General features: G+C 36.7%; 3 protein-coding genes across 4 annotated transcripts; 1 reads left to right on the top strand and 2 right to left on the bottom strand.

The window, feature by feature from the left end:
* Positions 1-4,141: 4,141 nt before the first annotated feature.
* On the bottom strand, positions 4,142-5,611 carry LOC137040163 (CD48 antigen-like). The gene is made up of 3 exons (XM_067415598.1): positions 5,230-5,611; positions 4,743-5,036; positions 4,142-4,338 (listed from the first exon to the last, which is right to left on the bottom strand). Exons 1-3 carry the CDS (start codon positions 5,579-5,581, stop codon positions 4,184-4,186), a joined length of 801 nt encoding a protein of 266 aa, XP_067271699.1. The 5' UTR covers positions 5,582-5,611; the 3' UTR covers positions 4,142-4,183.
* LOC137040162 (uncharacterized) lies at positions 5,612-9,037 on the bottom strand. The gene is made up of 4 exons (XM_067415597.1): positions 8,911-9,037; positions 8,285-8,605; positions 7,775-8,185; positions 5,612-6,891 (listed from the first exon to the last, which is right to left on the bottom strand). The coding sequence occupies exons 1-4, from the start codon at positions 8,951-8,953 to the stop codon at positions 6,737-6,739; spliced, it is 930 nt and encodes a 309-aa protein (XP_067271698.1). The 5' UTR covers positions 8,954-9,037; the 3' UTR covers positions 5,612-6,736.
* A 1,858-nt stretch (positions 9,038-10,895) lies between these two features.
* si:dkey-253d23.2 (zinc finger protein 585A) lies at positions 10,896-22,278 on the top strand. 2 transcript variants are annotated; one of them, XM_067415571.1, is made up of 4 exons: positions 10,896-10,972; positions 14,709-14,758; positions 19,058-19,222; positions 19,917-22,278. In XM_067415571.1, the coding sequence occupies exons 3-4, from the start codon at positions 19,168-19,170 to the stop codon at positions 21,857-21,859; spliced, it is 1,998 nt and encodes a 665-aa protein (XP_067271672.1). In that variant the 5' UTR covers positions 10,896-10,972; positions 14,709-14,758; positions 19,058-19,167; the 3' UTR covers positions 21,860-22,278. The 2 variants fall into 2 exon arrangements, with proteins under 2 accessions (XP_067271672.1, XP_067271671.1); XM_067415570.1 differs by having other exon boundaries at positions 19,055-19,222.
* Positions 22,279-23,925: the final 1,647 nt, after the last annotated feature.

The following is a 23,925-nucleotide window of genomic DNA, read 5'->3' as shown; positions in this document are numbered from 1 at the left end:
TCCACCAATCAGCTGGTGTGTGGTGAGCGTTCTGGCCATATGAAAACCATTTTTGGCGGAGTTGTTGCGTGTGCCTGTGCCGCGTAGTGATGTCCGGTTCGCGAACGAATCGTTCTTTTTAACCGGATCTTTATAGTGAACCCATAGACTGTAAAAAAATATGGACGTAGTGTCCGTGACGTCACCCATAGGATTCTGATAAGCCGTTCTGAAGCTTAAAGTATGGGCGAGCTGGGCGTTGCCATCTTGTGAGCGAGTCATCGCGTGTCACTCCCGGATAACAGAAAATGGGCAAAAAGGCGGGATGTGCGCGGAGCTGAGGTGACGCAATAACTATAGACGGCATATAAATGGCTGTCCACTTGTAACCACGCCCTTAATTATGCAGAACCTTAAGGCTTTATATAACATAAACGAATGAGTTATAAAAAAATTCACCCCCCTCAGAGTTGTCATGAAGATCAAAATTAGCCTTATAAGCCAAAACCACAATTTGTACCAGGCTGTAAACATGTTTTTTTCTGCTTTAAAGTTGAGAATTTTAACATGGGGCTCAATGAGATTTTGCTCCCTTCTGGAGCCTGTCCCTAGAGGCCAGTTGAGGAATTGCAGTTTACATTACTTCCGTATTGGCTTCAAGAGAGATCGCGGGAGGTTGCCGCTTGAGTGAACCGGTCGAACCAGTTCACCAAATCGAACTGAATCGTTCTAAACGGTTCGCGTCTCAAATCAGGGCTAATCCCACAAGTTACTGTAGTTATTAAGTCTCTGACATGAGTGACAGTCTCCGTGTAACCGAACAAGAGGCTCTCGGATCCTCGGTTCAGCAGTACAGAATCAAAAACCGTTTCTGTCGGACACGTTCGATACTGAGAACCGATGAGCCGCGCATACGTGTTATTTGTTCAGAGGAACGAAATACAGGTTAAGTGTATAAAACTAATCACGTTTGGAAACATCATAACAAACATCACTGTATTATTTAAACGTTTGGAAACAATGGATTGTAAAACGGTCAAATTAAACATTTATTTGTTTATCAATAATGCATGATATTTTCAGGAACAGCTTTTATCTTATTTAATTTCTAAATCGATACACATTTTAAAATGTAATCAAAACAGTAGGTTTGATATAGACTATTCAGCTTGCAGCAGTTCGCAGCTCAGCACCCTATGCTCAGCACACACACACACTGATACAGCGGTTCTCGAGTCAGATCGACCAGGTTGCAATAACAGTTCTCGGATCACCGGTACAGAATCGAGAACCGTTTCTATCGGACATGTTCGATCTTTCGGACATGTTCGATTCTGAGAACCGGTGAGCTGAGCTACTGAGCATGCGTGAGAGCGTCGTAACCAAACTGTTTCTCTGACTGGGACAGCTGATAATACATGAGCCCGGGTGATCTGATGATTTGTGTAAGTATGTCAGTTTATTTAATCCGTGTAAAACATCACTGTTTGCACGACAGTGACAGTGACAGTCTCTCAACTTAGAAATAAAACTAATATCTTGAAGTAGATGTTGTAACAATCGATTCAGTTCGATTTGGTGAACTGTATTGAGTGCTGTTGCAAAACATAAGTTAAAAAATGTATCCAAGATGATGATGATGTCAGTTAGGGGTGGGCGATATCTCGATATTTAAAATATATCGAGATATTTTTTCAACTCTATGGATTTGGACATATCGTATATCGATATATTGTTTATATTTAATTCTGATTCCGCCACTTTGCTTGTTTGCCTTCTCTGTGTTGTGCTCGCGGAGCCTCGCGCGCCTCCCGCCTCTTGCTTTTGTTCCCCCTCCCCTCGCGTGTTGTTTCATTGAACACGGCTGCTTCCACAACCAGGTGAGGATTAGTTATCATGTTGACAAGCGCGCGCGTTGTTCAGACCATATTTTCCTTCTAACACAACTGCTTGCTAAAGTTCATAAAGAAATATTAATGTTCATCATAGTTCAAATCGGAAGTTTCACCCACAGTCAGGTGATTGACACTATTGGTGCAAGACACGGTCGCAATCATGCCAGTTTATGATCTGTGTCTAACTGATCGCATGGTTTTCGGTTAAAATGTCAAAATTATCACATATCATTTGAAAACATTTAAAAAGTATTGCAATATCATTACTATTATTATTTTGTCAGCTTTATAACGGGATTATGATGAATAGGTCTATTCATGTTTTAAGAGGGAAAAACGCGACATCCCGGGTGTCCTAGACACGCGGTGCTCTTCAGTATAAGTTGTGCTGTATCATATTATCATATAGCCTACCTTCTGACATTCATATTTCGTTCTGTAACTGGAAAAGAAGTGGAATTCAGCTCGTGTAGCCTACATGATCCACATGATGAGTTTGAATTTTGTCAAACTCATGACAAACATCACTGTTTGAATTTTGATACAAATTTAACAGGAAATGGTGTTATGACAAAATCAGTTTATTTATATCTCAGTCATGCCCCCTTTTTTCTGCAAAATGCTTACTGTTTACTTTAAGTGTAAAAAAGGGAGTCTTTGAATTGTCTTTTGAAAGCATGAAATAAATGAAAAGGCAATATTATTTATTTTATTTTACTGTTAAATTATTATTATTTATGTAATCAGGGAGTTTTTTTTTTTAAATGTCACAAAAGCACATTGTTCCTACATGAACTGACTACCTCTTTGCGCTTCAATAATAATAAAAAAAAGAATTTGTGGTATTTGGCATTTTTGTTTTTGCTGTAGTTTTTAGGGGGTTATTTTTCCTGTAAAGATATCGAGAGATATATCGTATATCGAGATATATTTTTTGCTCCATTTCGCCCAGCCCTAATGTCAATAATAATTATTATTATACTTAATTTTGATTACAAATACTTTATAGTGGTGTGTTTGAATGTATTTTCATCCGCCGGGATGATAGAAATGACGTCATTACGTAACGACTTAAAAGAACCGGTGATCTGTTTTTTTTAACCGGATCATTGAAACGAACTGTCCGAAAGAACCGGTTCGCGGAAAAGAACCGAACTTCCCATCACTCGCGTAATGATTTAATTTCTATTGACCATATTTATTAGTACACAATTACCATCACATACCTGTTTGTAATAGATAGGTGTGAAGGACGAAGGATAATCAGATCCAAAAATCTCAAAAATATTGGCAATATAAATAAAAAAACACGAGTAGGCAAGAGAAGCCTATATGAACCATTCATGTTCAGAAAGTAATGTTCAAGTTCAGAAGATGTTGAAGAACTCTTAATGATAAAGATTGGATAAGTTGTGCTCTTTTTTTTGGGGGGGGGGGGGGTGATCAGGCTTTTACAAAGTGTTTTGTTACACCATCCAACCTTTTGTATTCTCTCATTTTCAATTATTTATCATTGTCTGTAGTGCTGAAGAGCTTTTATTTGAGCAGCTGCTCTGTGGTCTATAAATCATGTTCATGTGCTGTGAGATGACATCTGTAATAAGATCAATATAAATTCACAGTGGAGAAAACAGATTGAAAGGAAGTGAATGTGTCAGATTTATACACAGGTGTGTCCACTAAGCGGCAGTAAAAGCACATTTTATGTTCTTTAACGTCTGCTGTTAGTTCACTGTTTGAGAAGTGAAACTGTATGCATTTTTGTCAATGTTCATAATTTGTATTCATCAAAGTTGAAATGGACTCAAAAGCATTGCGTGTGGATTTTTATTCACTTAATATCATCATATGGCCAGGATGATACAGGTTATAGCTATATTCATTTTGGGGGACAAAATTAACCTGCAATATGTATTTTAAGAGAGTAACTGATTGGTTGAATTAGTTGTCTTATTCAGATCACTAGATTGTTAGGCCAACTCTCCCTTTATATATATAATGTGTATGTATGTATGTGTGTGTATATATATATATATATATATATATATATATATATATATATATATATATATATATATATATAAAATGAAATTTGCAATAAGTTACTACAATTTACATTACCCCATACAGCACACACAAATCCAACCATTACTTCAAAATATATAGAAGTATTTTAAACTTTATTGATATGATGTCAGCAGACATTGCTTTGCAGAGCATAGAGAAAAACTCTTTTACCACCTCACAGTATCAAATGTGAGGGTTGTTTAACTTTACCACCTAGCCACATGAGAGAATATGATTTATGATTAAGGAACTGATGGTGATGTGTGTTTCCTCATCTTCTGTTCAACTTTCATGAATCTGAAGTGATCAACCAATACAGCAACAGTAGCCACGGCCACCAGAACAGAGAGAACCAATCGGATCACAGCTTCAGTAAAACTACAGCAATGGACGGAATCTGAGAGAAGAAAAATAAAAACACTTAATCAGCTCGATACCTCATAAAAGATAGTAATTTCCTAAATTAAATATATTAAGATATTATTAGCAAAATTGATTTTTGCACTCTCAGAAAAAAGGTACAGTGCTGTCACTGGGGCGGTATCCTAAGGTACAAAAGTGAAAAGGTACATCTTTGTACCTTACTCACCCCTAAATGGTACATATCAGTACTTTAGGAGTGCAAATTAGTACGTTAAAGGTACATAGTAGTAACTTTAAGGTACATATTAGTACCTTTTCAGTTTTGTACCTTAGGGTACTGCCCCAGTGACAGCACTGTACCTTTTTTCTGACAGTGTATGGGATTTTCCTATATAATGCCTCACTGCCTGGAAATTACCAATATATGAAATAATGTACCTGAACATGCTTCACAGAGATCCGTGATGTCCGGATGTGTGGTCTGGTTTCTGATGGGATTGTTGAGCACACAGCTGTAGGTGTTTTTATCCTGATAGTCCACCTCCAGAGGTAGAGAGAGACTGATGCTGAGATCAGACACACTGATGCTGGACAATAAACTGTTTCCTTTGAACCAGGAGAGAGTCACATGACTCACATTCACAGCTGAACACACCAGTGAACATCTGGACTCTGATGATGATGAAGAACACTGTGAAGAGTTTCTGATAATCTCAGGTACAGGCAGAGGAGCTGGAAAAGATGTGGTAGATGAGAAAAGCACAATGGGGTGAAACAAGCCTCGGTCGCTTAGTTTGACTCTCTTCACTTTGTCTGATTGTAGGGATGATTACAGATGTTGAAACGGGTGCTTTAAAAGAAACAACAAATTAAAAAGACACAATTCATGTAAGAACTCAAGATGTGACAGTGATATTTAACTCACCAGTGACAATAACCCTGAACATCATCTGCAAGGTTCTTCTGGAGCCATATATTCTGGACACTGTATAATCTCCAGAGTCACTTGATCTGATGTTTGTGATGGTCAGAGATCCATTCCAGTGCAGATCCAGTCGGTCGCTGAATCTCCCATCAGCACCGGCGTACAAAGAGATGGTGTTTTCATAGACTTCAGCAATACACAAGTTATTCTGTCCAAACTCCCACTTTATGTGATCATTTCTCTGAATGTAAACTTCAGTGTTTAGAGTGACGAAATCTCCCTCCGTCACCGATATTACCTGTCGTCCATATGCTTCGACATCTGCGATACACATAATGCAAAATACACACATAAATTATAAATAGAAGTGTGGCTTGAGAGCCATGAGAGTTGATGGCTAAAAACTTTTAAAATGTTTAAAAAAGGAAGTGTTTGTCAACAGGAAATATATGATTCATATTTCTAGAATCAATATGATCTTAGCAACCATAATATTTCACTGCATGTTCATAAATCTGGCAGTTATCACTATGTCACTGCAAAACAAATTCTAGATAGCATGAAAGCTAAGAAAATACAAGACAGCAAAGAGATTCATCAATGCGCTTGCAAAATGCATTTATTAGAAGCAGTATAACTAATAATAATTAAAAATACACTCACCACGAACACATATAAAAAAAGTCAACAAGCTCCACAGGAACATTTTTGAAAGACTGAATGTAGAGAGCTGTGGCTTCAGCAGAGCACACAAATAAATCTGATAAGCTTTTTTGTGTCATTAGAAGATTTCCACTAAAAATGACCACAAGATCAGAACCCCTGCTACCTCAACCACCTCTGACTTGTTTAAACAGTGTTATCAAACGGAATGTTTAATCTTAGGTTAAAATCACACATCTGGACGCACGCAAGTGCTTGCACACACGCACACACACACACTGCAATTGAAACTAAATGAACCACTTCCTGTTCTGAACAACTCCTGTTCAAAAGACAATGATGAAAGGTCTTTGTTTCTATTACAATTGTCTTATTTCACCTTAGTGAAATGAACCAATGTTGCACTAGATTTTATTTATTTGATATATTTAAAGATGCAAAGAATGAAAAAGAAGAAAGTTAAGCAAAAAAAGTGTCAGGCACATTTTGTGTTTATGGTTGAGAGATGTGTAAACGTGCTGCTCCTCCTCATGTATCGTATCAATGGCCAAATCCTCAGAAATTTGATATTTAAGTACATAATAAATGGAAATAATTTAGTAACCGAGAAAAATAAGATTGTTTTCTTTATAGAATTACATCTCCTACACAGCAAAAACACCTCCACACCCAGCTCAACACCTGTCTTTATACAGTCACAGCTGTTACAATATACTTAGTTCCTGAAATATTTGGTTCCAGAGGTTGGCATAACATTAATATTCTTTTACCACCTCACAGTATCATGTGTGAGGTTTGTTTAACTTTACCACCTAGTGCCCACATGAGAGAATATGATTTATGATTAAGGAACTGATGGTGATGTGTGTTTCCTCATCTTCTGTTCAACTTTCATGAATCTGATGTGATCAACCAATACAGCAACAGTAGCCACGGCCACCAGAACAGAGAGAACCAATCGGATCACAGCTTCAGTAAAACTACAGCAATGGACGGAATCTGAAAGAAGAAAAATAAAAACATTAAATCAGCTCGATACCTCATAAAAGATAGTAATTTCCTAAATAAAATATATTAAAATATTATAGCGAAATGTATTTTTATGGGACTTTCCTAAATAATGCTAGCCTAGAAATCTAGATAGCGGCAGCAAATGTAATTTGCCACGAGTGTCGTCTAGCAACTCTCAATACACTTCTTACCGTGGAGATCCACTTTTGAGACAGCGTAATGTTGTGCCGCTTCCCGTCATTTGTGCGTTCAAATCGGTTCAAATGCAGCGCTGCCTTCCCGGAATACTATGTGGGCACGTTAAAGTCGCTTGACGTCACCCATAGGAATAAAGTGGAGCGCTGCGCGTCAGAAGTTTTGCACGGACGAGTGGATCTGAACCTTGAGCTGTAAACACCAAACTCTGGTCGGGCCAATCACATCGTGTGTAGAGTCGGTGGGCGGGGCTTAACATAATGACGGCCGAGTTGCGCTTGCTTCTAGTAAACACAGAATCTGGCAAACGGCGGTCTTTCGAATCAGCTTTGACCGCGACTCTGAAAGACTTGGAGTTAAGCTTTTCTCTGAGAAAAGAATAAAGAACGGCACTGAAGTCATTCTTAAAAAGGGAAGATGTGTTCGGAGTTTTGCCGACCGGATACGGCGATTGTTTAATCTGTCAACAAGCTCTGCTTCACCTTCGTTGCTCTGGTTGGTGTAGCGCTATCCTATCGCGTGCAGAGGGAGTTTGAAAGACAACCGTTTATCCGCCCCTCGGATTGAGCCCTGTCAATGGTGAGTTTCCAGACCAAACATCTTGATGTGGGTCTGGCTTGTCAGGCTAAAATAATGCCTCACTGCCGAGAAATTACCAATACATGAAATAATGTACCTGAACATGCTTCACAGAGATCCGTGATGTCCGGATGTGTGGTCTGGTTGCTGATGGGATTGTTGAGCACACAGCTGTAGGTGTTGTTATCCTGATATTCCACCTCCAGAGGTAGAGAGAGACTGATGCTGAGATCAGACACACTGATGCTGGACAATAAACTGTTTCCTTTGAACCAGGAGAGAGTCACATGACTCACATTCACAGCTGAACACACCAGTGAACATCTGGACTCTGATGATGATGATGATGATGATGATGATGATGATGATGAAGAACACTGTGAAGAGTTTCTGATAATCTCAGGTACAGGCAGAGGAGCTTGAAAAGATGTGAAAGATGAGGGAAGAACAATCCGGCTAGACTTGCTTCGATTGCTTGGACTCTCTTCACTTTGTCTGATTGTGGATGCTTTAAAAGAAACAACAAATTAAAGACACACAAAATGCGTACAAGAAAGTAATAGAAATAAAGGTTAAAAAGACAATATGACGGTGCGATTTAACTCACCAGTGACAATAACCAAAAACATCTCCTGCAAGGTTCTTCTGGATCTGTATATTCTAGTCATTGTATAATCTCCAGAGTCACTTGATCTGATGTTTGTGATGGTCAGAGATCCATTCCGGTGCAGATCCAGTCGGTCGCTGAATCTCCCATCAGTACCGGCGTACAAAGAGATTCTGTTTTCATAGACTTCAGCAATACACAAGTTATTCTGTCCAAACTCCCACTTTATGTGATCATTTCTCTGAATGTAAACTTCAGTGTTTAGAGTGACGGAATCTCCCTCCGTCACCGATATTACCTTTATTCCATCTGCTTCGACATCTGCAATATATTTAATATAAAGAGTGTAAATACTCTCGATGGGTAAAAATGTTAAAAAAACATCTTTAAAGAATGTGTTCATCAACAGGACATTTTTTATTCATATTTCTAGAATTAATATGATCGTAGTTACCATAATATTTCACTGCATGTACATAAATCTGAGATTTTTATGGCTATGTATCTGCAACACAAATACTATCGCATGAAAGCCATGAGAGATAACAGACAGCAAAGAGATTCATCAATGCACTTTCAAAATCCATTTAAGCAGAATAACTAATAATGTATAAAAATACACTCACCATGAACACATATAAAACAAGTCAACAAGCTCCACAGGAACATTTTTCAAAAAGAGGCTGCAGAGCTGTGGCCTCAGAAGAGCACACAAATAAATCTGATAAGCTTAAAGTGTTATGAAAAAGTTACTGAAAATGACCACTAGATCAGAACCCCTTTTATACAATCTCTGATTTATTTACACAGAGCATTAGACGGAAGCTTTCATCTCAGGTTAACACACACACACACACACACACACACACACACACACACACACACACACACACACACACACACACACACACACACACACACACACACACACACACACACACTACAGTAACTACAGTTCTGAAACTGCAGTGACCACTTCTTGTTCTGAACAACTTTCAAAAACAACAATGAAAGGTCTTTGTTACTATTACAATTGTCTTATTTCACCATAGTTAAATTAACCAATGTTGCACTAGATTTTATTTGATATATTGAAAGATACAAAGAATGAAAAAGAAGAAAGTTGAGCAAAAAAGTATCAGGCAAATTTTGTGTTTATGGTTGAGAGATGTGTAAACGTGCTGCTCCTCCTCATGTATCGTATCAATGGCCAAATCCTCAGAAATGTGATATTTATTGGAAAATAACCGAGAAAAATTAAGGAGTCTTGAGGAGATAACTTCCTCCAGCTGAACTCCAGTAAAACTAGAGTTAAAAGGGACTCCAAATAAAATGGAGTCACAAAATAGCACTCAGTTAAATGTTTATAGAGATGAAGAAAAAACACACTACTTATAAAGCAGTACAATGTATGAAACGGTTCACAAAAATCAGCTTACATTTCACATCTTTTTAAAATAAATCAAGTTCCCATACCATGCCTGCATGGTATTTCCTGAATGTCTCCCAAAGCAGAGTCTCTCACCCATGGGGGTGTGTATGTGTGTGTATTCCCGGTGGTTGCGTATGGGGGTGTGTATGTGCGTGTATTCCCGGTGGTTGCGATAAATAACCATTCCACATCAGATCTCTCCTAATATATGGCACAATTCGCCCCTTTTGAAACGTAACTCATCCACCGGGTTGGACACGCGTGACAGTCTGCCGTGAAATACGCTATAGGGCCTCACAGGTCACGAGAAGCTAGTGACCAGTGAGACCAAAATTCATAGTGCAATATATGAAACGGTTCACAAAAATCAGCTTACATGTTTAGAGAGTCTGCATCTAACTTTCCACATCTTTAAAAAAATAATTCAATAATAAATTAATTTATGTAATTTATAAGCTGTTTTGCTCATGGCTCACACACACACACACACACACACACACACACACACACACACACACACACACACACACACACACACTCTCTCTCTCTCTCTCTCTCTCTCTCTCTCACACACACATACGGTAATTGGTTCTATAAAATTAACTTTCCTCTATTTTAAATGAATAATAACAAATATGTTACTAAAATTATTTCAACACTTTTAGTTATAGTTTTAGCTAAATATAATAATACTGTGGAATATTATGATTCCTATTCAAATGCACACTTGGCACTAACATGATTGGGGGGGGGGGGGGGGGTACACACACAAAATGTCTTGTGTTTTTAGAAAACACAAAATGTCTAAGTGTTAGGGTTAATTCACACATTCCCTTATAATTTGTGTTGATAAACCCAATAAAACAACAACACCAAATCTCTATATGAACTGAATCTTAGTTTCAGTTCAACTTTAGACTAATTTTCACTATTTCTTAGCGCTTTTTTAACGTTACAAGAAGAGGAAACGTCTTATGTAGGCCTATTATTTATTTATTTATTCGTCTTTTTTAAATTGAATGTCGAAAATACAAAACAATTAAGTATGTTCTCGAGACATTTAACAATCAATGTTTATCAGCATAAGGACACAATAACTACATACAATAATTACGAATAATTAAAAATGAAAGGGTAACACTACATTCATTGGCTGCACCGAAATTCATTCATGCGCGTGCACGCTAAGGGCAGTCTGATTCTGGCAGTCAGGCAGGCAGTCGAATAGGCACAACACCGTGCGCGAGTCTTCTGAGGTGAGTTGATGAGCAGTTAACATTACAGTGTCGTTTTACTATAAAATACACTTTAGTTATTTTTTTCCCACATGTTCATTTCTGTACTGTTCAATGGCCTACAGCATGGGCGTAGATTACGCGGGGGACGCGGGGGACGTGTCCCCCTCACTTTTAATAAAATGTATTTTCGTCCCCCGCACTTTTACTGGGTCTCACCGATCCTAGTCGACCCGCTCCGAGCGGGATTCGAACCTGCGCGAGGGCGGGCAAGTTAACAGGGACGCTAAAAAACAGCTTTCTCTAATCTCGGTTGAGAGCGCGCTTCTTGAGGTCACGGGCAAATGTATTTACATAGATAATTTTTTGTCTCTGAATTTAAATCTTGATGTATTCACTTTGGTTTCTATGCAGGACCTGTAATTTTATTCGAATCTAAATATGAGGAGGGCGCGCTCTCAAAGAAAGTCCAAAAGCGAATTCGTAGAGGTAATACCTCTGGAGCTGTAGCTGAGCTGAAGGAAAACAATCGTTATGAGTCATGGGCGTAGATTACGCGGGGGACGCGGGGGACGTGTCCCCCTCACTTTTAATAAAATGTATTTTCGTCCCCCGCACTTTTACTGGGTCTCACCGATCCTAGTCGACCCGCTCCGAGCGGGATTCGAACCTGCGCGAGGGCGGGCAAGTTAACAGGGACGCTAAAAAACAGCTTTCTCTAATCTCGGTTGAGAGCGCGCTTCTTGAGGTCACGGGCAAATGTATTTACATAGATAATTTTTTGTCTCTGAATTTAAATCTTGATGTATTCACTTTGGTTTCTATGCAGGACCTGTAATTTTATTCGAATCTAAATATGAGGAGGGCGCGCTCTCAAAGAAAGTCCAAAAGCGAATTCGTAGAGGTAATACCTCTGGAGCTGTAGCTGAGCTGAAGGAAAACAATCGTTATGAGTGATGAAACGTGACGACGACAATCAGACGATTGCGACAATATATGCTTTATGTGTGTTTTTCAAGTCATCTCAATGTAGGCTATTTATTGGCAATAAAGTAGGCTATATGAATAATGCAGCTTTTAATGTTTAGTATCTTCTGCTCACCAAGGCTGCATTTATGTAATCAAAAATAGTTAAAACAGTACTATTTTGAAATATTATTACAAATTAAAACAGCTTTTTTTCTATGTGAATATATATAGTAATTTATTCCTGTGATCAAAGCTGAATTTATACACTCTAAAAAATGCTGGGTTAAAAACAACCCAAGTTGGGTTGAAAATGCACCGACCCAACAATTGGGTTGTTTTAACCCAATGGTTGAGTTGTTTTAACCCAGTGGTTGAGTTGTTTTAACCCAGTGGTTGGGTTAAATGTTGCTTAAGACAACCCAATTGCTGGGTAAGAACAACTCAACCATTGGGTTAAAACAACCCAATTGTTGGGTCGGTGCATTTTCAACCCAACTTGGGTTGTTTTTAACCCAGCATTTTTTAGAGTGTAATCATTACTCCAGTCTTCAGTGTCACAAGATCCTTCACTAATCGTTATAATCAAGATATAATAATCAAGATATAATCAAGATATAAGATATAAAAAATAATTTATAATCAAGAAACATTTATAATTATTATCTGTGTTGAAAACAGTTGTGCTGCTTAAAAATGTTGTGGAAACCACGATAGCCTACATGTTATTTTTCAGGATTCTTTAATGAATAGAAAGTTCAATGGACAGCATTTATTTGCATTTATTAAATACATTATCTTTTTTAATATTAAAAATATCACTTGTGATCAACTTAATCCATGCCTGATCAATAAAAGTACTAATTTCTCTCTTTTTAAATTTTACCACAAATGTTTAGATGGTTTCCACAAAAATTAAGCAGCACCTTGAGCAACAAAACTGATAATAATCATAAATGTGTGTTGATCATCAGATCCTCATCTGAGAATGATTAGTGAAGGATCATGTGACACTGAAGACTGGAGTAATGATTATAAATTCAGCTTTGATCACAGGAATAAATTACACTTTACTATATATTCACATGGAGAACAGCTGGTTTACATCAGAATATATCTATATATTTTTTACATTGCATAAAATCTATGGAATCTTAATGCACAATTGTTTGTAGTATATAAACCAATCATAAAATTGGCATAAAAAATAGGAGAATAATATTATAGATATTAATTAGTGGTTATTGTTCAGCAGTGTATTTGATATCTTGCCCAATTAAAAGCAAGAGATGTGATAAATTATATTGGTCCAAAGGGGGGGGGGGGGGGGGTATTACGACATTTCTGTCCCCCTCACTTCTGAAAAGATGGCTACGCCCCTGTTATGAGTGATGAAACGTGACGACGACAATCAGACGATTGCGACAATATATGCTTTATGTGTGTTTTTCAAGTCATCTCAATGTAGGCTATTTATTGGCAATAAAGTAGGCTATATGAATAATGCAGCTTTTAATGTTTAGTATCTTCTGCTCACCAAGGCTGCATTTATGTAATCAAAAATAGTTAAAACAGTACTATTTTGAAATATTATTACAAATTAAAACAGCTTTTTTTCTATGTGAATATATATAGTAATTTATTCCTGTGATCAAAGCTGAATTTATACACTCTAAAAAATGCTGGGTTAAAAACAACCCAAGTTGGGTTGAAAATGCACCGACCCAACAATTGGGTTGTTTTAACCCAATGGTTGAGTTGTTTTAACCCAGTGGTTGAGTTGTTTTAACCCAGTGGTTGGGTTAAATGTTGCTTAAGACAACCCAATTGCTGGGTAAGAACAACTCAACCATTGGGTTAAAACAACCCAATTGTTGGGTCGGTGCATTTTCAACCCAACTTGGGTTGTTTTTAACCCAGCATTTTTTAGAGTGTAATCATTACTCCAGTCTTCAGTGTCACAAGATCCTTCACTAATCGTTATAATCAAGATATAATAATCAAGATATAATCAAGATATAAGATATAAAAAATAATTTATAATCAAGAAACATTTATAATTATTATCTGTGTTGAAAACAGTTGTGCTGCTTAAAAATGTTGTGGAAACCACGATAGCCTACATGTTATTTTTCAGGATTCTTTAATGAATAGAAAGTTCAATGGACAGCATTTATTTGCATTTATTAAATACATTATCTTTTTTAATATTAAAAATATCACTTGTGATCAACTTAATCCATGCCTGATCAATAAAAGTACTAATTTCTCTCTTTTTAAATTTTACCACAAATGTTTAGATGGTTTCCACAAAAATTAAGCAGCACCTTGAGCAACAAAACTGATAATAATCATAAATGTGTGTTGATCATCAGATCCTCATCTGAGAATGATCAGTGAAGGATCATGTGACACTGAAGACTGGAGTAATGATTATAAATTCAGCTTTGATCACAGGAATAAATTACACTTTACTATATATTCACATGGAGAACAGCTGGTTTACATCAGAATATATCTATATATTTTTTACATTGCATAAAATCTATGGAATCTTAATGCACAATTGTTTGTAGTATATAAACCAATCATAAAATTGGCATAAAAAATAGGAGAATAATATTATAGATATTAATTAGTGGTTATTGTTCAGCAGTGTATTTGATATCTTGCCCAATTAAAAGCAAGAGATGTGATAAATTATATTGGTCCAAAGGGGGGGGGGGGGGGGGTATTACGACATTTCTGTCCCCCTCACTTCTGAAAAGATGGCTACGCCCCTGGCCTACAGTGTTTCGTTTCTGGTGTTTGCTGGCTGAAAAGACTGAAGACATCGAGCATGTGAGTAATCCACTATGTCGCGATCAATTTTGTGTACGATTGTTTAACTTAGGGTTCCTGAAACTCGGTCCTGGAGGCCTATTGTCCTAGTTTAGAATGAATTCGGACAGTCGTTAAGTGTAGGCAATTGTACGCTTGTTGTTTTGGTAGGCTATTGTGGGATAAAATGAGTGCAGTCGAAAAAGTCCACTATGGTTTTGGACACCACTACATGGCTGTCCATATAAACAATGCCCTATTTTAGGTTATAGGAGGTGATCTCACATCCCCTGCTCAGGTATGTTTGATCATGGTATAAAAAACTTAGTAAATATAACTGAATTAGTAGGCCTATGCAGGATTGAAGAGCTACTATTTTTAAATAACCATTTAACAAGTTACATATGTATAATTACTGCTTAGCTGAAACATGGCAAGGTTTAAAATAAAGATTTTAAACCTTGCAATAGGGTTGTGTTGGGCAATATGGGCTTTTTTTATATAAAACTTTTTAAAAATATTTTAATAACTATTTGAATTGATTAAAAATCTGCATTTAATTTTAAAAATGTTATTCACATCCTGCCGAACATTGCCCTAAAAATAATGTTCATATTGAAGGCTACAGAAACAAATATAGTCAATATAGCCATGTAGTCTGTGATAGCCTATTTATGTGCAAAAAGGGGTCAAATCACATTAGCCTTCATTCTAACATTATTGTAATCTAAAAACAAAATAATGCTTCTCAAAGCAGCAGTTACATTTACTAAACTAATGAAAATGAATAAAAACAAAAGCACATTAATTGTTAGGCATTTGATTACCCTACAATAGTCCCTACTCCTACTCATAAAAATCCACTTACTTGAAGGTTTGGATTTCTACATATGGCATGTGTGTGTTCACAAGCAACAAATATTTTAGAAAAAATAATATTAGTATATTATATTTAGAATTATTACTCTCCTATTATATGTGCTCCGTCTGATTGAAACGCATGCTTGCAGAAGACCGCTGACATCAAAATTGAAATATTTGCTTGAATTTCTAATATTTAGATGGAGTCTGTAAAATGTAAGTTGTGCAGTGAGGAAATAATTGTATGTAACTTTAGTTTAAAAGAGTTAATAGAAGAATCCCGAAGGAGTGTATTTGGCACAGAAATACTCTGTCATTTCGTCCAAATCAGGTTTTTTTTGTGTGTGTGTGTGTGTGTGTGTGTGTGTGTGTGTGTGTGTGTGTGTGTGTGTTTTTGGGTGGGGGGTGTCAAATCACAATTCATTGGAACAAACCACCATTTTCAATTTCACCAGAACAGTTATGATCTAAAAGATCTCTTAACAGCATATATTTCTTTATAGTCTTATATACTTAATAGTTATTTCATAAACCATGTTTCATGCAAAAACAACAAAAATCTAAAGACTAATGAACAAAACTGACCTAACTGACCCAGGTTGAAATTCCGGGAGTGGGACTTTCGGAATAGGGCAGAACTAACGTTTGACCTTGGGGACCTCCCCTCTTCTCCGGTATAATATGTCATGTTTTTGACAGAAGGTTTGGGGTTTTGAAGTTGGTATAATATGTCATATAATATATCGCTTTGCTGTAGCTCAAACAGTAGAGCATGGCGCTAGCAATGCCAAGGTCATGGGTTCGATTCCCAGGGAAAGCAAGAACTGACAGAAATGTAAAAAATGTGTACCTTCAAAAAAAAATTGCAATGTAAGTCACTTTGGATAAAAGCGTCTGCTAAATGCATAAATGTAAATCATGTTTTTGTCACAAGGTTTTGATGCTGTTATCAGGACCCCCCTCGGCATTCCAGAGCTTATCCGGCTGTACTGTGAAAATTGTGAAGTGTATCTCACACAAACATTCTGTTCTCTTAAAATAATATAAATGAAAATCTACCTCACAAAATTTGAATGTTTATAAAATAGCTTTGTAAAAAATCCACTAAACCAAACATTTCAGTTGAAATAAAATGAAAAAGTCACAAAAAATTGCAATCAGTTAAATATTTATAGAGTTGAATAAAAAACATAATGCTTAAGAAGCAACGCAATGTATGATATAGGTTCACAAAAATCATCATGTTTAGAGAGTCTGTATCTAACTTTTCACATCTTTAACATTTTTTTAAATTAAAGTTCCTAATTTCCTGAATGTCTCTCAAAGCATCGCCTCAGGGCTGCGTGTGTGTGTGTGACAGGTTCACATGAAGAACCATACCGCTGTAGATCTCTCTTAATGTATTTTCCGATTATAATGTTTTCGGAACGTAGTTCATTCGCAGGAGTCGCCTGAGTGTGACAGTCTGACATGAAATACAGCCCATGAGCCTCCTGCTTTATGAAATGGATAGTTTTGGTGAAATACACCCCATGAGCCTCCTCCTTTATGAAATGGTGTTTCAGACCCACACAGAGACGAGAGGAGTTACCAGATGAACCTCTGAGCATCATGTCACTGCACATGTAAAGTTAGTCGGCTAATGCCTTTCCAGAGCCAATGTTGTTCGTACTCATTTTATTTCAAAGCATGATCTTAAAAGTTGAAATTAGATCTAAATAAAATTAAATACAGTTGTATCTTCTGTATCTTCCTAGAAAATACATTAGGAGAGATCTTGGTATGGTTATTTATCCGACTCTCTCTCTCTCTCGCTCTCTCGCTCTCTCTCTCTCTCTCTCTCTCTCTCTCGCTCTCTCGCTCTCTCGCTCTCTCGCTCTCTCTCTCTCTCTCTCTCTCTCTCTCTCTCTCTCTCTCTCTCTCTCTCACACACACACAGCCCTGTGGCTGAGAGACATTCAGGAAATAGGATGTATGGATGGCTACATCAGGTTAGGAACTTTATTTTTTAAAGATGTGGAAAGTCAGATGCAGACTCTCTAAACATGTAATATAATTTTTGTGAACCCGTTTCATACATTGCGTTGCTTCGCAGTATGTTTTTTCTTCAACTCTATAAATATTTAACTGATTGCAATTTTTTGTGACTCCATTTTATTTTAACTGATATGTTTGGTTCAGTTGATTTTTTTTTTTTTTTTGTAAGCTATTTTATAAAAATTTTATTTTTGTGAGGTAGATTTTCATTTATATTATTTTAAAAGAACAGAATGTTTGTGTGAGACACTTCACAATTTTCACAGAACAGCCGGATAAGCTCTGGAATGCTGAGGGGGGATCCAGTGTCTTCAAAAGACAAAAGCTTCTGACAAAAACATGATATATTATACCAACTTCACAACCTTCTGTCAAAAACTTAATTATTATTGCAGCATCTTCAAAAGACAAAATCTTCTGTCAAAAACATCATCTATTAAATGGGAGAGGAGGGATTTATTACCCTAGTTAAGGAACGTAACAAGCTGGACACTACTCCCCCGCACTCACTCATTATCACCATACTACTGGTAAATAGTTTCCTACCTAGCCAAACTGTGTGGAAAACTGAACTGATCTTTTTTCAGAAGTTAGACTCCAGAGCTATGATTACGAATTCCCCCACGAGCTTAATGACCATATATCCAGCTTTATAAACCAGTAAACTTCCATCATGGTCAAAGGCAGATGCTGCTGGAACTGGTGGCCTTACCACACTTAGCAGTTCGCGGACATGTTTTTGGTAGGAAGTAGGATGTTGACGTCAGACTTCAGCACAGCATCACTGTTCTGGAAAAACGAAATACATACAATATTAATCATAAGGTTTACCTAATGATATATATATGTCACAAATAAAACGTTGACATATGACAATATTAATGGATATCAGTATTAAAAGATTAAATGCAGGCTTATAATAAAGAATAAAGACGGATCTCTTCTGATGATCCTGTGGCTTGCTTCAGGAGTGTCGCTATCAACAGCTGCTGGAATGCTTCTATGTCAATACAGTATTTCCTGTTTTCACCTCGTTCATTATGCTGATTTCTTCAATCGCCCGTAAACAAGCTCATTTAATTTGTGTCAACAAACAGAAACAAACTACACCATTACCACTTTTGAATTTACCAAGATAAATGTATTTCTGTCGGCTATAAATCTTCTGTTTATTAATTTTATTTGAAACGGAAACCTTTTAATTATCTCCTTTATTTATATTGTTCCATTTCTTTGTCCATTTGTTCTTAAGATGGATAAAATAATACAAAAACATATATATTAGATCTACCCACAAACAAAACAGAAATACATAGATTGTGAATATGTAACTTTACCTAGCCATCTATGAAAACGTAAACAAAACAATAAAATGTGTGCAATAATGAAGGTTCAGTAACTGGTTATTTTTTATTTTAGCAGATCTGCTGTTCCTACCACATAATTTGAAGCTCCTCCCACAGCAGTTGACCAATAAATACTGGATTATTCCCATCAGCCTCTAAGTGAAAACTGAGTTGAAGAGTGAGAACATGAGTGATCCAGAGCCCTGCAGAATGGAACATGAAGATACTGAAGAACAAAGAGGTAGTTTTTATTTTATTTTAGATCCCTCATTGATGATTAATTAATATTAAATTCATAAAATTTTGTAGTAGTTAGAAAAGTCACAAGAGCTGTGAAATAACAGTTAAAGTACCAAATTATATACAACACACTTTCTATGAACTGGGTACAAATTAGAAAATGAAATCTTTTTACAACAAATTGTAAGGAGTTGTCTTTACAAAGGAGGCTGTATTTTACATCTGGTTTAGAACTGAATGTCATAAATTCGGGGAAACTTGATTCATAGATAATGTTAACTTTAATAGTTTTATATTTAACTTTAATTTGTCTTAAAATCTGGGATTGGATTGAGATGCAATTGGTCCAATGCTAATAACTGCATAAATAAAACATATATTTAAAAAAATCAACTAAATTAAATATCTAAGAGACTGTCATAAACATGGGATTGGCACCTTTTTGCCTAAAAAGCCACGTTCGATCAATGTGCCCAACTTCATTGAAAGTCCCAGGGGTATATAAATTGATTTATATTATAAAAAAATCTAAATTTATTGTAAAATTGTATTGCAGTTCTCTATGTGCTGGTGTCATTAGTGTTCACTATATATTTTTCCTTTAACTTTTTAACGATATACAGAAAATTATCTCCCTCATGGAATTAGTGGTTTGGCCAAATGATTTATAAATACAAAACTTTTTTTAATTTCAGACTTAATGGAACAGAACGAGGAGAGTGAAGAACTGAGCAATGTCAAAAAAAAGAAAAACAAAGAAAAATCTTCGAGGAAGGACAAAAAATCTTGCCCTCAGTTTGGAAAGAAATTTAGACACAAAGAAAGTGTTAAACTTCACATGACACTTCATAGCAAAAAGAAGAAGTTCAAATGTGATCACTGTGGGAAGAGTTATATACAAAAAGTAAACCTTGAGAGTCACATAAGAATGCACACAGGGGAGAAGCCTTTTACATGTTCTCAATGTGGGAAGGGTTTCACACAAAAAGGAACCATGAAGAGACACATGATTATCCACAGTGAAGAAAAACCACACGCGTGTGATCAGTGTGGGAAGAGTTTCAAACAAAAAGAGTCTCTAAAGGGGCACATACGAGTCCACACTGGAGAGAAGCCACACACATGTGATCAGTGTGGGAAGAGATTTACATTGAAAGTAAATTTAAAGACACACATGGTAATCCACACTGGAGAAAAGCCACACACATGTGATCAATGTGGGAAGAGTTACACACAAAAAAAAACCCTTAAGGAACACATGAGGATCCACACTGGAGAGAAACCGTACACGTGTGATCGGTGTGGGAAGAGTTTCACACAACAAAGACATCTTAAGATACACATGAAGATCCACACTGGAGAGAAGCCGCACACATGTGGTCAGTGTGGGAGGAGTTTTGCAAGAACAGAATATCTTAGGGTACACATGGTAATCCACACTGGAAAGAAGCCACACACATGTGATCAATGTGGGAAGAGTTACACACAAAAACAAACCCTTAAGGAACACATGAGGATCCACACTGGAGAGAAACCGTACACGTGTGATCAGTGCTGGAAGAGTTTCACACATGCAAACAGTCTTACAGTACACCTGCGTTCTCACTCTGGAGAAAAAACTTTTTCCTGCGACCAGTGCGGAAAAACATATTTGTCAGCATCATCCCTAAAGGTCCACCTGAAAGTTCATTCAAAGGAGAAGCCTCACATGTGTTCTCTGTGTGGAAAGTGTTTTAGCGAGCTGAGTGGTTTAAAATTACACCAGCAAAGACACAGCGCTGTGAAGAATCATATGTGCTTTGATTGTGGGAAGACCTTTGTTATATATGCTGAACTGAAAATTCACCAGAGAATTCACACTGGAGAAAACCCTTACAAGTGTTCATACTGTGACAAGAGATTTCACAGACCAGGATCTCTGAAATTACATGAGAGGATCCACACTGGAGAGAAACCTTATAAATGTGATCAATGTGGGAAGAGTTTTACACAAATATCATCCCTCAATGTTCACTTGAAAATCCACACTGGAGAGAAACCACACACATGTGATCAGTGTGGGAATAGTTTCACACTTAAAGAATACCTCAAGGAACACATGAAAATCCACACCGGAGAGAAGCCGCACACATGTGATCAGTGTGGGAAGAGTTTTAGACAAAAAACAGCCCTTAAGGATCACACAAAAATCCACACCGGAGAGAAGCCGCACACATGTGATCAGTGTGGGAAGAGATTCAGACAAAAAACAGCCCTTAATGTTCATATGAAAATCCACACTGGAGAGAAGCAGCACACATGTGATCAGTGCTGGAAGAGTTTCACACATGCAAACACTCTTAAATTACATCTGCGTTCTCATTCTGGAGAAAGACCATTTAACTGTGATCAGTGCGGTAAAACATTTTTATCAGCATCAAACCGAAAGGCCCACCTGAGTGTTCATACACAAGAGAAGCCTCACTTGTGTTCTTTGTGTGGAAAGAGTTTTAGTCACTTGGATTCTTTAAAAACACACCAGAAAAGACACAATGGTGTGAAGAATCACATGTGCTTTGAATGTGGGAAGACCTTTGTTACAGGTGCTGGACTGAAACTGCACCAGATCACTCACAATGGAGAAAAACTTGAAAAGTGATCACACCATAACAAGATTCAATCAGCCGAGATATCTCCAATGTGGACCCTTCTTGTGCGTTTTCAGAGAAGCCGCACACGTGATTAGTGTCGGGAAGAGTTTCACACAAAAAGGAAGCCTTAAGATCCACCCCCTTCCCTTTAATCAGAAGGGCCATTTGGAATTCTTAAAGACAATGAGATCTGATGGCCAAATGTGTGTCACACCTGTAGTATAGTGGGGGAAGTTTGGCCTGATTGGTCACTTTGAATGTCTCACATTAGGTGTTCAGTCACATGGTCAAGGAACAGCTGAAAGAAGATTGTAACTGTTGGTCTATCTCTTTTATCTTGGGGGGCCTTCTCTTTGGCTCTTCTCTATGCTCTCTTCTTTGACTTTTTCTCTCTCTCTGTCTTTCTATCCCTCAAGTAACATTCTATGCATGCTGGGTAGATATATTAATCTACTTTTAATTTGATACATTAATATACTTATTTCATACATATACTTTGTAACTATTTTAAGTGTAACCATACCCAGATTTTGTCATTAAATTCTTTAAGTTACAAATTATTTGCTAACTTGTTTTGATTTGGTATTGACTTTGAAGTGTTACCTATTGCAATGCAATATAGTGCTGAAGCATGTGTAAATGATAACTATGAAACTATGTGTAAATGATAGCATGTCTGTAGTTCTCATCTTTAATATTTTCTATTATTTTCTCAAAGAGAAACACACGGACTGCAAATATTTTACCAACTGCCAACTCGTCTGACATTCATAATTATTGACATCAACACTTAAGAAAATTATATTTTGTAAGCAGGGTAAATATGTTTTTGTGTGTTTCTCACTATAGAGTAAAAAGATTAGTTCACCCCAAAATAAAAAGTATCCCATAAAGCATCTCACCCTCAAGCAATAGGTGTATATGACTTTCTTCTTTCAATCAAACACAATTGAAAAAAAAAAAAAATCCTTTTGTAATGGGAGTGAATAGAGTGTTTTTGAAGCTCAAAAAAATCCATATATATATATATATATATATATATATATATATATATATATATATATATATATATATATATATATATATATATATATATATAAACTAAAATCACCAGTAATGGCCATACACTAAGTCTAGTTGCGGTGAAAGTGATTTCTGACCTGATGCTTATTCTACATATATATATATATATATATATATATATATATATATATATATATATATATATATATATATAAAACTGATTGCATTTGTCTGAAAGGACAAATCCATACGGTGGATTGAGGGTTAGTTGATTTTTGGGTGAACTACTTTAACACTGGCCGATCACATATCATCTATTTATTACCGTATTTATCAGAGCTGTTTAAACTGGAGATTTACATCAGAGTCCATTCAGCCTGCTTCTGTTTTTCAAATAAAGCCAAATAATCCACACATGAAATCATCAGATGCACAAGTATATTGAATTTAAAGACCTACTTGGGACAGATTTTTATCCAATTTTTTAAATAAAATGTCCCCAGAAAAATATTTTTTAAACCTGCAACACTAGCCCCAACTCAGGCCCATGAGCGAGCCAAATACCATTAACCCATTGTGATTTCCAGTAATTTACATTACATGCAAATAAAACACAAACCTTACATTTAACCTTAAACTTTTAACCAATGGCCACCTCTTCATCCTCAGCAACTTGTCTGCTTGGGACAGATCTTCGGAGAATCTCAGCTTGTGATTCCTATGGTATTCAGAGTTCTTGGCTTGCCATCAGATCAGGTCCCACATAGATTTTCTCACGAAGCGAATAATCACTCTTGGTCTGCTGACCTGCTCATTCAGCTTTCCCAGTCAATGCACAACATCTATGTCATCCTTAAAAGAAACGCTTGAATCAGGAACAACTGAAATACAGACTCTGATGACTTTTTGCTTGTTTTCATCAGAATGTTCAGGAATTCTGTACAGAAGGGGTTTACTTCTTCAAACACAAAGTCAAATGATTTCTTAAGGGCCTCGATGCTCATATGTTGCTGGTAATCATTTTTCTAAAGGTTGTTTGCACTTTCCTTAA

This window comes from Pseudorasbora parva, chromosome 14 (genome assembly GCF_024679245.1).
Source record: "Pseudorasbora parva isolate DD20220531a chromosome 14, ASM2467924v1, whole genome shotgun sequence".
NCBI lineage: Eukaryota > Metazoa > Chordata > Actinopteri > Cypriniformes > Gobionidae > Pseudorasbora > Pseudorasbora parva.
This window is presented reverse-complemented; position numbering and strand designations above follow the sequence as displayed.

What these genes read in the sequence shown, in the direction of transcription:
- LOC137040163 (XM_067415598.1), bottom strand. Translation starts at nt 5,581, where the DNA reads ATGTGTGTATTTTGCATTATGTGTATCGCAGATGTCGAAGCATATGGA. An exon ending in GTTCAGGGTTATTGTCACTG is followed by an intron (nt 5,037 to 5,229) that starts GTGAGTTAAATA and finishes CATCTTTTCCAG; the next exon opens with CTCCTCTGCCTGTACCTGAG. An exon ending in TCTCTGTGAAGCATGTTCAG is followed by an intron (nt 4,339 to 4,742) that starts GTACATTATTTC and finishes TTCTTCTCTCAG; the next exon opens with ATTCCGTCCATTGCTGTAGT.
- LOC137040162 (XM_067415597.1), bottom strand. Translation starts at nt 8,953, where the DNA reads ATGTTCCTGTGGAGCTTGTTGACTTGTTTTATATGTGTTCATG. An exon ending in GTTTTTGGTTATTGTCACTG is followed by an intron (nt 8,186 to 8,284) that starts GTGAGTTAAATC and finishes TTTCTTTTAAAG; the next exon opens with CATCCACAATCAGACAAAGT. An exon ending in TCTCTGTGAAGCATGTTCAG is followed by an intron (nt 6,892 to 7,774) that starts GTACATTATTTC and finishes TTCTTCTTTCAG; the next exon opens with ATTCCGTCCATTGCTGTAGT.
- si:dkey-253d23.2 (XM_067415571.1), top strand. Translation starts at nt 19,168, where the DNA reads ATGAGTGATCCAGAGCCCTGCAGAATGGAACATGAAGATACTGAAGAA. An exon ending in AGATACTGAAGAACAAAGAG is followed by an intron (nt 19,223 to 19,916) that starts GTAGTTTTTATT and finishes TTTTAATTTCAG; the next exon opens with ACTTAATGGAACAGAACGAG.